Below are 16,593 nucleotides of genomic sequence, written 5' to 3' on the forward strand. Positions count from 1 at the left end.
TTATATCGCCTTCTCCAAATACCATTCTCACAGAATGCGCCCATTATTCTTCTTAGTATCTTCCTTTCGAAGACGAGCAAAAGATTTGCGTCTGTTTTGGAAATGGTCCATGTTTCTGACCCATATGTCAGCACTGGTAGGATGAGTGTTCTATATATTATTAGTTTGGTTTTCTGGCTTAAATTTCTGTTTTTTAGCTGCTTGCTTAGTCCAAAATAACATTTGTTTGCTAGCAGTACCCTCCGTTTTACTTCTTCAGATGTGTCATTATCGTTTGTTATGAGAGAACCCAAATATGTAAACTTATTTACTACCTCAAAATTATATTGGTCTATACTGAAGTTTTCTTCGGCGTTTCTAGCTCTATCTCTGTTATTTGGAATAGATACTAACATTTTGGTATTTCCTCGTTTATTTTAAGGCCCATATTTTGTGCGGCTGTCAAGAAGGTGGAAGTCATCTCTTTAAGTCCTCGTGTAGTACGTGCGATCAAATCCAGATCGTCAGCGTAAGCCATAATCTGCGTCGATTTATTAAAGATTGTTCCCCTATTGTGTAACTCGGCTATATTATATATCTTATAGTCTTTTCTAACGCTATATTAAAGAGAAGGCACGCCAGCGCGTCTCCCTGCCGTAACCCTGCATATGTTTCAAACGCTTGTGACATATCGCCTTGTATTTCCACTCTGCAGATCACTTTACTCATAGTTGTTTTTAAGAGCCTTATTTTTTTTTTTTTTTTTTGGTGGTAAATCTTCTAAAGACCGTACCAGGCCGTGTCCCCGTTAAGGATGACCTGGCGTGAGTTGGATTCAGGGTGGAAGGATCCATCCGCACGCAGTCCCCCCAGAGGAGTCGTGCTCACAGATACACCCATAGCTCCCTGCCTGCCAACTAAAGTCCACCCCCTTTTATACAGGCTACTCATGCGGTAGGTCCTCTTCAGACCGGTGCATCGCATAAATAGCCCATCCCCTCTCTCTCTCTCTCTCTTTCGCCCTCTCTCTCACTCTCTTACCTACCTTTGCTGTAGATTCCTCTCCAATATCTCCTTCTTTCTGACAATTTGAGTTACTGCCTCCAATATTGCCTTGTACTCAGTCTCTCCTCTCATTGCTACCTGCATTATGGTATTTGTACTTACCCTACCTAGCTTTCTGTACAATTCGTTTCTGTCCTCATCAAATCTTCTGCACTCGAATACACAGTGCTCGGCCGTGTCAGCCACTCCACAGTCTGTGCAATTTCCATCCGCAACCTTCCCTATCCTTTCTAGATAGGCCCTGAAGGAGCCGTGCCCTGTTAGGAACTGGGTGAAAAAGTAATTGGTGTCTCTGTCTTATTAATTACGAGCCTTATTAATTTATGGGGAATGTTAAGTTCATTCATGGCTTCGTATAATTTACCTCTTAGGACGCTATCATACGCTGACTTAAAGTCCACAAAGAGATGGAACGTGTCAATATTAAATTCATTGGTTTTTTCTAAGATTTGACGTAGCACAAAAATCTGGTCAATTGTTGACCTACCTGGCCTAAAACCGCTTTGATACTCACCAAGGATTTCTTCCACGTACGTACTTAAACGGCTGTACAGGGTGTTGGAGAATATTTTGTACATTGTATTCAGAAGAGTTATACCCCTATAATTTTTACATTCCAATAAATCTCCCTTTTTGTGCAGTGGACATATGACTCCAGTGCACCATTCCTCTGGCATTTGTTCTTCTTCCCAGACTTTGACTATTATGTTGTGAATTTGTGCATAATGCTGTTACCTCCATGTTTGATGAGCTCTGCGGGGATACAATCCACTCCTGGCGACTTGCTCAAGAAGATATAAAAAAGAGAAATTGAAGATACAAAAAAAGAGAGAGAAGATATGAGGTCTAGTAGAGAAAAGACATGCTGAGGTAACGAGAACTCTTGACCATATCCTCCTAGAAATGAAAATGACTAAGCAGCTGAAGATAAACCGTAAATGATTTGCTCCCCTGTCAATGAAATAATTAAGCCTACTACTATTCAAATATTCAGATATTCAAAACCGCTGCGCAAAATAATGGATGGGCAAATAGACAGAAGGCAACAGCTCTCATATTACCACTCCTAGGTTAAGCTGCCAAAATCCTCCAGAACATCCCAGAAGAAGAAGAAAAAAGCTATAAGACCATTGTATTGACTCCAAAACTAAGATAAAGTAGTAAATATTTAAAACAAGTCAACTGAAAGTCCGGATACAAGGCTCGAAACACGAAGCCCTTGAAGAGTTTCTGCACCAATTCATCATTCAATGTTTCATTGATGGCCTGTGCAACATAGACCTTCAGTAGATATTACCCCTAGGGAAAGGAGGCTACCAAATATTAAAGAACACCATTGTTGCAGAGTTGGAATATGAAGCCGTGAAAAATTTGTCCGTCAAGTAAGAGGTGTTGCCGAAGAGGAAGAAGTCGATCTAAATACGCTGTTTGGCCGCCCATATTGAGAAATATCTCGAGCCAATAGCTGATTATTTAAAACAAAAACGTATAGACGGCAAACGTGTTACAATTGCGGATTGGTAGACTGCCTTCAATGTACAAGATCAGAGCAACAACAAAAGCACAGTTTGGAAAACCTAGAAGAAACGAATATCAATTGGCGCACGTTGACTGGAGTGTCTAAAGTGCTCTAGCTTCCCAATGTTTACAATAAGATGAAATAGACAGTTTAGTTGCCGATGGACTTCTCGATGACCACAGATGCAATTTTACCATCTATACTGGGGTAGAAGAAGAATATCGAGATATCACATTCTAGAAAATAGCTTACCTGACGACAAGAACTGTTTAAATTTTCTAAGCTTATCTCTGCATCGATAGAAATGGTTTGTGGAATATTTCGACAGCGAAGAGAAAATTTTGGACTTCGCTAAAACACAGAACGGCAATTAGGGGTATGTGGCACAATAATACGTACCTACTATTCAGTTTGTCCATAAAGTAAAGCACCTCTTGAAGATATTTTTATCTTTAAAAGTATCTGGATGTCATTCGTGCTTTTAACAGTAACAATGATATAAGAACATGTACCTCCAATCAGTAAAAGCTTTATATTTCCCGAATAAACTTTATTAGAAGTAGTACCTAGTAGTATTCGATTTCTAAAATTCACCTTTTAATTGATCTAACTCACATTCAAATATCTTAAGATTTGAAATTGTATTAATCGTATTAGGTTTGATTCTTCATTTGTTTTTATAACTTCTTAGTTTTGTATGAGTTTTTATCTTTTAATTATAAAAGACTGCAATTGTAAAATTTTCGTCTTTTCTGGATTATATAGGCAATTTTAAATATTGTGTAGGTAATCGGCCAAAGACTGGAAGAATTTATCAACGAAGACAAAGCTCTACACGCACAAGTGAGTGCAATGGTAGCGGAAGAGCAAAAACAAAAGGAGCTTTTAATACAAGACGAAGAAGAAGATTTTCTGGACGAAGCCAGTATTAATTCCTACGGATCTTCATGCCCGATGGCTTTACGTCTTATCGCATGCGTTCTTCTGCAAGAAATTACGGCATTTCTTCGAGAAACTTACCAAACGTTACCGAAGTCGTCTAGAGTTATGGAAAAAGGAAAACCAGCGCCGTGGGAAAAGCTATATAGCAAAGAAGCCAACAGGAGGTGGAGTATGGCACTGTCGTCAATGGGTCACTCTCAGACATCTGCTCAAAGTTTGCAATCCATTGCTGGAGATAGAGATTCAGGCAAGTTGTAATTACCGATGTATATTATATGTAATTCAGGTAGGATGAGATTGTTTGCTAAAATATCTACTTGGACGTTTATTTAATTACAAAATACAATGAAAATTCTACGAATTAAAAATGACATAGGGTAAATGCACTAGTAATGGACACCTAAGAGAAAATTTTAAACTATTTTTATTCGTTCAAATGAAGTATTTGACTCACAATTTTTTTTCTTGTGTTAGGCTCCTAAGAAAGGTATATAATCTGCTATTGTTGGTATATTCTTATTGTTGACTTCTTCTTTTAGTATTGGCAACAAAAGCCTGTTACATTTTAGTGATGGATTTACTACAATTTTTCTTCATTAAGTAGGACGAGAGCATGCTCGTTGTCCCAGGTATGTTTGCATATCTGAGATTTGTGGAAGCATCTGTTTTGATGTATATTTTATGCTGATTTATCCTGACACTTAGTGGTCTTGCAGTTTCCCCCACATAAAAATTGATGCACTTACAGCTTATTTTATATATGCAGCTGCTTTATCTTTCTTGTGTGTTGTTGGATTTAGTTTTGGATAAGATAGATCTTAGTGTATTGATTGTTTTGAATTTTGTGATGTTGTACTTAAGCCACAATTGTGGCTTAATCTAATTTAAACATACCATTTATCCTAGACATGCAATAAGAAAACAGTTTTACAAAAGACACATAATTTTTTAATTTCAATACAAATAAAAATCATTACCAGATCTCTTCAAATTATTTTCCTTCATAAAATTGTTGAATTGTCAAAAGTTTTGAAAAATAATATTCCTTTTGAAAATATTCTCTAGTAAAATAATTATTTCCTTAAAACTTTTTTCATTTTTTATGTATTCCACATTTTATGTATGACATTATTCTTCTTGTTATGCCGTCCCCATTAATGGAGGTTGGCGACCACATTTCGAAAAGCTTCTCTGTCTTTTGCAACGTGGAATAATTCGTCTACAGTCATGTTTGTCCAGTCTCGAATATTTCGCAGCCATGACTTCCTTCTTTCTACCTATTCTCTTTTTGCCATCGACTCTACCCTGCATGATGACCTGCAGAAGACTATATTTATCATTCCTCAGTATGTGTCCAAGGTATGCAGTCTTGACATTATTAGTTTGGTTAATTTCATCAATTTTCATGTTATTTCCTAGTTAATGTTTGAGATCACGCATAAAGTCTTCAAAGTTTTACTTATTTGTAACGATTTCAGTCACAATTTTTGCCCAAAGTGATAATTCTAGTCATAGTGTAGACATATAGTATTTGCAATATGATGGTTGAGTAAATATAACAAATACAAGAATGCAATGACTTACTTGTACATCTTCTTTGTAGGTCAAACCGGAGAAAGAAAGATAAGTTTTGTGTTGCACGAGCCTGACAACGAGTCTGAAGGTAGTAGTCAGACAACAGTTACTATGCAGGTAAAAATATACCATTATATTATAAATTTTATATTACACAAAGAAAAAACAACAAGATATTAATTTTGCATTCTATTAATTATCGTGTAAATTGTTTTTCGTTATTTTATGATCACAATACCAAGTATCCTTCAAATTTTATTATTTTCTTCTCGATTTTTCTTTCGTCATTCAATTCTCCAAAATTTCCGTGAATTTTTTTTCTGGATAGTCTATTTTACTTTTACTTTATTTTCATTAATTATTGTTTCAGAAAACATCTTTCATATTTGTCATATATTTTACACTGTTTTATGCTCTTAAAATATTTTTGCATACAATTTATCATTATCCAGGTTTTCCATTAATTTTACATGTCTTACAACAAAAATAGACTACAGAACTTTTTTCTACTCCTCCAATCAAGTTCATCCTATTTGACACTTATTTTCTTCCTTAAATATATCCTTAAAACGTATTTGTGAATATTTTATAGCACATACCTAAACATTGCATTGCGATACAACATTGCGAAACTTCTTTTAGCAACTACTCCAAGGAGACGATGCAAAACGGCAACAACAAGCCAGACCATCATATATTCTGAGAAGAGGAACCGCAGCACCTACTGGGGGTTCTTTTAAAAGAAGAAGTTTAAAATTGAGAAGAGGCACTAAAGAAGGGATGGATGTGGAATGTAAGTATGAATAATATAAGTATGAAAAATATGATGAAACTAATGTATAAATTTAAATTCTCTGGTTTACTATTGTTACCTGATTATTTACTTATCTTGTATATAACTTCTAATATATAACCTACTATTTCCTAGATTTTTATGCAGTATGAAAATATGATAACTCCCATCATTAATATATTCATTTCCGTAAACGAAAGTTCAGAAAGACGGTTCAAATTCATCTTCAGGATAGATTAGTGAAGGGGGCAATTGAATAGCCTCTAATTTCATCCAAGTTTAATGTGTTGACTTCTTTTTTGGGGCTATCTTAAATCGGTTGATTATTAAACACAACTTGAAGATATTAATACACATTTTATTTAAATTCGAATACAAACTTTGTTTAGATCGGATATGGATGGTGTTACTTTGAGGAGTAACCATTGTTAGATATTCTCCGTCACAGGTACTTGACCTCTATAACTTCTATAACTAGATCTATATTATACGTACCTAAATAAACTCATATTACTATTATTATTTTTCAAATTTTTCCTCTCTTTTAAAAATAGCCACTCCTTACTTTGCTTGAATATTTCCGCTATTTCTTTTTTGGAAATTTCTTACTTCCTTCCTGTGGTAATTTGTTTAATTGATTTAGGGAATATTAATATATATATATATATATATATATATAATAGGGAAAATTAATACAAAATAATTAGCTTGATTGGTATTTTATAGGGAAAATTCCAGACTCTGTAAAACGCACCGACTCCATCCAGTCGAAACGAAAAGTAAGCTCTATATCAGATAGAAGCGACACTTCTGAACCAGGAGCTCCAGGTGAAGTTAGCGGGGAAGAATCCCCGGGAGTTCTGAGCGACGAACAGCCTCCTGAAAGTCCGAGTGACAGCAATGACACCGACGACACCTCCAAGCACATGCCTTGGCTTAAAACTATGATCCAAGTGTCCAACTCTTTTTACTACTATTGCCCCCACCAACAATTCTGTCACCCATTTTGCTACAGAAGAGTTATGAGAGCTTGCAACAGACTTATTAAAGCCTCCAGAAAGGTGTATGGTGAGGAATTTGGAATATTAGACGATAAACTTTGCATGGACTTTGGTGGCAAGAAGAAAACTAAAAAGGAGAAAGGGCAAAATAGAAAAGTGTCCGATCAAACAAGTTCAACGGTGTCGCCGATAAGGCGAAAGGACAGTGTAGGAAAAAAGGAAAAGTAATAAAGAACTATTTTAATTAAGGCTGAAAGATTAATAATTGTTGTTTTAGAATCGACAAAAACGTAGATACTAGTCAAATGGGTAAAATATTTTCTAAAGACTCATCTAGGGACATCGCTGACTCTGATACTGGAGCCGAATCAAAAGCTAGTTCTGATAAAAAACCTGAAGAACCTCCACCGATTTTAAAATACATTAAAACTCAGGTAAGCTTACTTCACTTACAGTTTACTTCACATTTTGCTAATATTACTTTAAATTTTAAATTCTCTCAGTTACACAAGTCCTCACTTGGTATATTGATTTGATTTAGTATTTTCATTATAGGTAAAGGATGCTTTTCACTCACCTTTGGCAGTTCTACTTAAAGGTGCGGTTATTATGACCGAAGAAAACTTCGTCGACATTATTCCCGTCGCCTGGGAGCTACTTCTGGAACCCAATCAAGAAGTGACAGCATGTGCTGCTTCTATTTTTATACTGGGTGCCGTAAAATCTCCTCAGACAGTATCCGATATAATGCAACATGGACTGTCTCATCCAGATTGTGCTATAAGAATTAATGCCATCTTACGGTAAGTTATATAAAAAAGAAATCAATGAAAACAGTGGTTGAAGCGTAAAAGTATAAAAGAAAACTAAAAAAAAAGAACATTTAGAACAATTTGGTAATCTTTACTGGCTCTTGTATGAACTAAAAAAATTGACAATTACTTAAAAAGGCAAAATATGTCAATTATAAACATATATCTATACCACCATTGTTATTCTTTTCGTAGATTTCAAGTTTTGTGGAAGATGAGATACCAACCGTGGCCCAGGATGGAAGAAAACGCTCAAGTTCTTTTTAAAGTCCCGCCTCCAGGAATAGAGTTTACTTTACCGTCCCCAAAAATCGGTATAGAATCATTGGATGTTGTTGATTCCCCCTGGGAATTGTTAGTGAAGACTAAGGTTGAAGAAGTTACTATAAATCAAGAGAGACATGTAAGTCATTTTGAAAATTTTTTTCTTATTACATATTTAATCACAGCAGAATAAATTGCAACAGTGGTAACTATAGGATAACAACAAAGCTATGTATAACATTTTTCCAATAATATTTGACAAATAATTAAGCCTATGTAATAAGAATTAAAGAAGCAACTATTTATAGATTTTACAAGGAAAGAAATTTCAATAAACATTGCAAAAAGACTCTGAGAATAACCATAATATACTAAAATAAATTAAGAAATCTATAGAAACGTGATCATAAAAGCTCATTCTATTTATTTAGATAATTTAATTCCAACATTGGTCAAGATTACCGAATTATTTATTTTAATACGTGCTTTACAAATAGCTTGGAAATGTAAAATAGCTACACTATCAGTATTTTAAAAACACTTAACGACAGAAATCACGACTGAGTTAACTTTGGGCGAGCACTGGGAAAACTGCCTTAAAATGGGAGTTTAACATATCCACTTAACCCCAAAATTTTAGTATCAAATAAATTTTAATATCGAGTACAAAAGTTGTAAATCTTTATCACGAAACGTTAAAAAAGAATTATTGCAAATTTATATAAAACAAATTCATCCATTCTAAAAGTCAAGTATACTTATTTTAGCGCTCTCTAGTAACAGCTACCAAAACTAGAAAGAAGCAGCAAACTGAACTAATCAAAATGGCCCTGCAAGCACAAGATGATAAAAAGAGGGAAGAAAGGGAAAACTTCTTAATAACTACCATTCCTATAACCATCCAAGCTGCGCACGAGCCTAGTCTCTACCACACTGGAGAAGAACACGAGGAAGGTGAGTTGATAAAAGACAAACTAATACTGACTAAATCAAATGACTATATTTTGAACAGTGCCAGACCAAGTTTTTGTTTTACATTGCTAAAAGATGGTAACAACAGGATAGTAATATAAGAAAAGGGTTAGAGAAAGAAAATTTTAGAGTTAGTTTTGTTAAATTTACCAACTGATTTGGTATTCCTAGCTCTCTTATTTCTTTGAACATTTCTCTTCTATTAACAGAGTCGTAGGATGCTTCGTAGTCTATAAAATATGTGATGAGTATCAATGTCAAATTCCAGTGTTTGTCTAAAATTTGTTTCTGGGTTAAAATCTGATGAATTGTCGATTTACCACCTCTGAAACCAACCTGGTATTTTCCTACTATCCGTTCTTCATATGGTGCCATACGGTGATAAAGTACTGTGGAAAATATTTTACACGCTGCATTTAGAAGCGTAATGTCTCTGTGGTTAGAGCATTCAAAGATATATCCTTTTTTGTGCATGGTGCAAAGAAGTCCACTATTCCAATCATTGGGGAGAGATTTCTGTGTCTATATTTCTTTTATAAGCTGCTATGAATGAATGAATATACATATTTTTCATAATTCTCGTATATATAAATTGTTGGTTGTAACAATTTTTAAAATATTTATACCTATCTGCCAATTGTATTAATATATAATAATAATTTTAGTTGATGATGAACAAGTTGACGGCCAACCAAGAAATACTGGTCATCATCTCCATTCGGCGCACTCTTTGTTTCCGTCATGTCTTTGTTCTGCTGTAGTTCAAATAATAAATCTCCTGGACGACGCTGCAGTATCAGCTGATGGAAACGCTGTCTACGAAGTCGCTTACCAGGTGATTTGGACGTGTTTAGTAGAAGATAGTGCTCTATTTTTAAGGTATGTATGTTAATATTTATGTCCATATCACTAAAAACTGCTGATTGTTTATAAAATGTTCTGCATGTTTTTCTAATAAAACGAATGGTTTTTATTGATTGAAACGTTTGGTAAGGATGAATGCTCAATATATTCTACCTTTTAGGTAGATATTAATAGACCAAAAATAAAACGAGCACATTGGAACCACAAAAATAAAGATCCTGCAAACAAATTTAAAGAAAATCAGAATACGATGGAACGACGTCTGACAAGCACATAAAAGCAATAAATATAAGGCAAAGAAAGAAGTAACGCAACTGGGTGGTAGTTGGTTAAAGAGATTTTTAAATAATTTTTATGGGAAATATCGGACAAAACATATAGCTTAACCAGTACCAAATACATTTCTATTCCTCATGAAAAAACTGCAAAGGATTAGAAACGAGGCAGCAAGACTTCGAGCGCATTAGTGAATGCGCACCATGTTCATTCTTTTGAGAAAACAGTAAAAACGCTAAGGGTCATTCTTTCCCTTTTCCCTCGTTGAAAGACGGAGTGGAGAAGGAGTATGTTAGCGTTAACAAAAATAAAATATGTCGGTTTGCATAAAAAGCATATAGATGTATCTTCGCTCCTATTGCTCCGATTGTAACATGGGAGGTGCCACATGATAGAATTTAACGAATACAAGAAAAACAAATTATTTCCGCGTGTCAGATGTGCATTATATTCACAGTTTTCAAACGACTAATGTACAGGGTGAGGTATACAATAATGTAAAAAATTAAATATGTTGTCATGTCATAATTTTTTTCTGTCGAAATATAATGATATCGTCGATATTTTAATGAGTTTTACCAGTACTTAAATATATATAAAAGTCAGCAATGACTCAGAAAACATTGAAATATTGTAAACAGCTAAACATCAGATTAACAAATTTGAATTCTAGCTAAAACGGTTCGATATGAATACCAGGTCATCTAAGGCTTAAAAACAAGGACAACTCCCTCCCAGGACTAAATTCTTTTGATTACGATTATTAGGAATAAATGAATTTTAAGCCACATTGCTTTACTCAGGATATCACTAATGAATGTCATTAAATTCTCTAAATTAATTTTAAATAAATACTAAGAATAATGCTTATATAACACTTTCCTTTTTTTAGATATATTTTAGAAAGACTAACCAGAGAAAAACAAGAACTCATGTTCAAAATATTAAGACATTTGATCAGATTTATTCCAAAGCTACCACAACAAGCAGCTTTTGCTCTATACAATTATATAATTGGATACGTGATGTTCTACGTAAGATCTCCCCATGAAGATGGTCAGAAGTTGATTGGGGCTGCTCTATCACTTTTATGGATGGTATTAAACATAAAAATTACTTTTGCTTGTCTTTTTTTGTTGGAAAAAGAAGTTTAATTATATTTAGAGTAATTTAGTGTTTACTTCTTAAGCAGAACTTTACAACAACAACTGTATTCCTTATTTATGGTGCTTCTAGATGGGACAAGTATTGTTAACAATAAGTATCTGCACTGAATCATTTTCATCAACCTGTATGTATCCACTGCTAGACATAGGTCTGCCTCGGCTCTTTCCATCTGTCTCGTCTTGTTCATCGGTTGTCTGATAAGCTGACCAATTCCACTTTAGAGACGCGATCTTTTTGCACTGAATAAGACAATGACAATTGTCTTCTTTAGTTCTACACATCTAGATATAAGGATTTTTATGGATTTTTCATTCTTTCATTTCATCTTGGAGCTGGCCCTTAAATATTACTCTATATCTCAGATATATAGAGCGACTGCTAGGAGCAGAAAAACTTGATAAGGAAATTTGTTTTGCAAAATTGTAAATTAATTATTTTATATTTATGACGTTTAATTTCCTCAGTTTGAATTTTATATTAATATAAGAAATTTATTATTAACCTTGCATCCCTTCTCCTTAAATTTTAGATACTACAAATGAATTCATTTGTTCATTGTCACATCTAAATATCATAAAACCTATTTTTTCTTGATTTCACTTAACCCAACCTAACATAATTTAACTTTCTTCATTCCGTTGTTGATTTTTGTGCTTAACTAAAGTTTACTTTTGTTAATACCAGATAAAGATAAAAAAAACTTTCTTTGAACCAATTTAAAATTTTTGTTATACTTTTAAGGTTGTTCATAGCGTCCATGGCATTATGTTTAAAGATCTCAAACAGATTCTACGCAAAGAACAATGCGATGCGTCCATTTTGTTAACGGCAAACGTTCCATCTGCAAAGAAAATTATCGTTCACGGTCCACAAGGTAAGCTTTTTTTGTATATTATAGTTTAATGTATTATGTATATAACAGTGATTTATAAATCACCAATAACTATCAATAACAATAATATGATCGGTGACCAGATAATACATATCAATTTATGGTCACCGTCTCACAACCCTTGTTTACATAAAAAATAATTCTCGGTGAACGAGATTTGGGGAACGGCGATTTTCATTATCAGCAATATGTATTTATGTATTTGTATTTGTTCAAATTAATTTTTTTAATATTTTAATAAACGGTTCGTATAGTTTTTATTATTTTTTAATGCGTTTATTCTGTAATTTTAGATCCAGATGCAGGGGGAATTCCATCCCAGTTTCCTGTTCAAGAAGATACACAATTTTGTCAAATATTGAGAGAAGCTTTGGATTTTTTTGGTATAGAAGAATCCAAACATAAAGAATTTTTCTTGGTAGACTACAAAACACGTAAGTATCAAAAATATCTATATTTCTATTACTATACCGAGATTATTTTTAGATCAAATTCGGAATCCTTCAGCTTACGTTCGTGATTATTATTTTTTTAAAAGATCGCAGTATCCACAACTGGAGCTTGTCCATATGAAACCAGACGTTGCTTTTAACGCTCTACAAAAACAAGAATTGTTGCATAAATTTGTGGAAATAGGGAAAGTTCTTTTGACATGGGCTATTTTAAAGAATGTGGATATGGTGGTGCAAAGAGTGGTTTTTCTCCACGAGGAATTGATGAAGCTACCATCGTTTCCTAGGAAAGCTTTGGAATCTGATTTAGATTTATATAAAAGCGGACCACTTGGTAAGTAAACTTACAAAGAAACTTATAAACAAAAGTTAATTGTTAGAAAAATAAACTAATATAGTGATTTGGAATACATTTTGTTATGAGTTCGTTTAACTAAGGATCCAAAAGGAACCTCGCCTAACACCAACCTATTTAATAGCACAGGCTCTACTTCTTCTATTTTAACTCTTAATCAATTATATCTAAAATACGAAACTCTACCTAATTGCCTGAATATTTTAGGTAAGGAACTACTTGGATTGGACGTTTTACACAAATTTATGTGGGTAAGATTGATAGCCCGAATGTTCGAGGCAATGGCTGGCAACTTTGCTTACTCCGGAGATATCCATCTCTTCGTGAACGTGCTTAATGGAGCTTTGGTTCTGCATTCGGAAGACGCCTGCATTTTGAGATACGTTACCGCAACGTATATCAATGCAGCGTTTCATTTTAAAAACATTTTTTCGACGAATGGGTAAGTACATTTTACAAATTTTCTATTGGGGTGTCTTAGGTTGGTATACATTGTTCAAAAACCTCGTGAATGCAAGATTGTTAGCTTGTTTTTTTATTTTGTATGGAACTGTTTTAATATTTGTTTACAGAGATCACAAGATATAAATACCCATCTTTTCTCTCTAAAATTATGTCTTTATTTATACTATATTGTAGTATATACTTTTTATACAAGGTATAGTAGTATTTTCAGTTTTTTATGTCCAAATTTTCTTCAATCTAGTCAATCTAGCGAAGCATTGAAAACGAAGTCTCTAGCGTTATGTCCTACCTCCTGAAATAACTTTAGAGTCTTCTCACTGATCCTTTTTATCACATTATTTCCATATGACATAACCATCTTTTGTGGCGTTCAAATTAAAATACTTTCTGTTCTTAAACACAGTGTTTGTAATACATAGTTTCAATTGATGTATATATTAATTCACGTTTTTTATTGCAGTTATCTACTAATCATGCCTACTTTGCTGAAGATCTACTCCAATCATCAAACCAATCAACTGGTGACGACTACAATTGAATATGCAGTAAAACAATTTTATTTAATGAACAGAAAACCATTCATATTACAAATGTTTGGCTCGGTATCTGCAATGTTGGATACGGATGAAGACGGAACGTACGGAGATGCCCATAAGGTACATGTCCTCGAAAAAGATTACTGTAAAATAATAATAGCAATATTTCTTAATACTATTAATGAAAATTTTTCCAGATTCAATCCAGTTGTCTCTTCAATTTACTTCTTAGTCTGGAAACGCCATCTCCTGATCCGCTAAATATCGCAGAATTGGTTAAAGAAGATAAACCATTGAAAGCTATCGATTTTTGCTACCACGACGAGAATGAGATGGTTACCATCTTAGACTGTATTTCTATGTGTGTGATGGTAGTCTCATATTCCTCAGAAAGTGTTAGAGGTTACCAGATGCTGGTAAGAACTATTAGCGTTATTTTATAAGATTGACTGAGATTTCTAATTATTTTTGCTAGTTTTTGGAAGAACTGCTGTGAGTTTTTAATAAAAGATGTGTTGTGTGCTACAGGCTGTATTATTTCGAGAAGGAACTTTGACACTCTGCTGCAAGGAGAACCCATTCTGCTATGTAAATAGGTCTGAGATTATTTCTCAGAATTTTTAATTTTATTTTATTATTAATCTTTTTTGAGAACGATTTCCGGAGTCAGTTGAGTCGCTCAGAAGCACAATGGCCTAAGTGTTAAATTGATGTTTTGAGATACCGGCAACTAAAGAATTGAACTAAAAATGTAACCAGTTTTTTTTATTAATCAGTATTATTCTTATCACTTACACAAACATTCCTGGAACCCTATACATTATATGAGTCGAGTAAGCAAAAGTTAAAAAAAAAATTTTTTTATACCAATACCAAAAAAAATCAGTTGGGCCACTATGTCAAATATTAAGCTTATACGAAAAAACATAAAACTTTCACTTGGGTCACCTATTCATCTGTTTCTGATCCAATATTGCTATTGCCTCCACATTTGTCTTCAGGTTTGTGTAGAATTCGTGATAGACCGGCGGAAGTCGAGAGGAAGAAAACTTTAAAGGCCTTTATATTTTAATTGCTCTATGGGTCTTCCAGCAGGATAGAGGATGTCTAAGTAGAAGTCTTCTCTCTATATCTGAAAGACTTCTGTTCTTTTATTTAAGACGTCAACACAATTAAATATTACACTCTTGTTATTTGAATATTTAAAATAAATTTTGAAGGGCTCTTTTGCTTTGAACATTTACAACTGTATTTTAAGCCATTCTACTTTTATATCTTGCTCCCATTTTTTCTAGTTTGTAAGTAACTTCTCTAGTTATTCAGTACACTTACAATTTTCAGAGGGCATTTTAAATACCTGAAATTTATTATTCTTTTTCTAACTGAAAACAACTTTTACTCAATCGTCTGACAAAAAAGTCTTTAAAATATCGTTTTTGTTTTTTGATCACTTTAAAGTATTTATTACGTGTCATGTAGGAGTGACCGAAAACTAGAAATTTGTGATGTATGACTGTAGGACTGAAAGTATTGGAGATATTCATGTATGTACAAATAGATGCCAATATTTCGATTCTGACCTCCGCATTGATCGCTGTAGAAGATCAAAACCGGTATGTTAACATACGTTTTTACGTAGTGTAAAATGCAAGAACCATTCTTATGGGCCACGTGAGGCTATGCCTTCATACCGTATATACATTTGTATCTGTATCTGTATCTAACGTGTGTCGTTAGATGGTGGATGCCAAAACAATACTGTAGCGAGATTAAATAAAACGAGCGGTTCGAATTTATATACATATATTTATTTATAACTTTACAGTTCGGTACTCTCTTATCGACTAACTCTACTTCTAAAATCGCGTCATATATATACCAAAAGTATTAAGTTCCAGAACATTCGGGAGTTGTCCCACCTCTAATTCGCCTACGTGACCTGTTGTTCTCTCTCGCACTCGATACACGGAGAAGCTTCTGGAAGGGTATTAGAGATGCAATGCAACCGTTACCTGGGCCATCTCGAAAGCATGTTCGTAACACTGCTCCCCTCTTAAATCTGACCGTCCCGATCAGCAACTCTATATGTAGGCACAGGATGGCGGAATCTACAGGACTCTCCAGCTCTGCATGAACCCTTTAGAAAGAAATAACAGTCTACTGACTTTGAAGGATACGATTTCATCGGGTTAATGCAACACACAGTAATTCGTACGCCGGTTTCTCGGAAGATCACTTCAAGCATGCTTCTGACAATCTTCCAGTCCAGATTATCTAGTGCATGACCTATCTTGGGTAAGGCCAAATTCTTGATGTCGTAATTGCACACAATTTTCTTCAAATTAGTTAGAGCACGCCATATATCCTCGTAGCTTGCCCTGTCTGTATACGACTTCCTGGTCACCATATACAGCAAAGATCGAGAACCATCTTCTAATCTCAGTACTCTTCCAACTTTAGGCTGCTGGTTTTTTAACTCGTCCAAACGACCGAATTTCTTATAAAATACGGATGAGATTCCTTTAGTCATCTCAAGATCTTGGGCAACACAGTGGGCTAGAGAGACGTTATGCGGAACCCTAAAAAGATCCTGCTGAACTTCTCTGGTCACGCCGAATCTAGCACTCTTTCTCTCTGCGTAATTTGACATAAATTCATTAAAGC

At 34.2% G+C, this 16,593-nt stretch overlaps 1 protein-coding gene across 3 annotated transcripts in view; it reads left to right on the top strand.

The window, feature by feature from the left end:
• The window catches only part of unc80 (unc80, NALCN channel complex subunit), an 87,124-nt gene that overhangs the window by 48,908 nt on the left and 21,623 nt on the right, over positions 1-16,593 (top strand). For all 3 annotated transcript variants that reach the window (XM_072535961.1, XM_072535963.1, XM_072535964.1), the window contains exons 28-43: positions 3,350-3,752; positions 5,109-5,197; positions 5,723-5,873; positions 6,600-7,098; positions 7,152-7,308; positions 7,430-7,677; positions 7,882-8,089; positions 8,718-8,904; positions 9,588-9,801; positions 10,955-11,159; positions 11,971-12,103; positions 12,415-12,555; positions 12,608-12,907; positions 13,136-13,370; positions 13,854-14,049; positions 14,127-14,345. In XM_072535961.1, coding sequence (XP_072392062.1) covers positions 3,350-3,752; positions 5,109-5,197; positions 5,723-5,873; positions 6,600-7,098; positions 7,152-7,308; positions 7,430-7,677; positions 7,882-8,089; positions 8,718-8,904; positions 9,588-9,801; positions 10,955-11,159; positions 11,971-12,103; positions 12,415-12,555; positions 12,608-12,907; positions 13,136-13,370; positions 13,854-14,049; positions 14,127-14,345 — 3,585 coding nt within the window. The remainder of the gene's footprint in view (positions 1-3,349; positions 3,753-5,108; positions 5,198-5,722; positions 5,874-6,599; positions 7,099-7,151; positions 7,309-7,429; positions 7,678-7,881; positions 8,090-8,717; positions 8,905-9,587; positions 9,802-10,954; positions 11,160-11,970; positions 12,104-12,414; positions 12,556-12,607; positions 12,908-13,135; positions 13,371-13,853; positions 14,050-14,126; positions 14,346-16,593) is intronic.

Source organism: Diabrotica undecimpunctata, chromosome 6 (assembly GCF_040954645.1).
Source record: "Diabrotica undecimpunctata isolate CICGRU chromosome 6, icDiaUnde3, whole genome shotgun sequence".
NCBI classification, from domain to species: domain Eukaryota; kingdom Metazoa; phylum Arthropoda; class Insecta; order Coleoptera; family Chrysomelidae; genus Diabrotica; species Diabrotica undecimpunctata.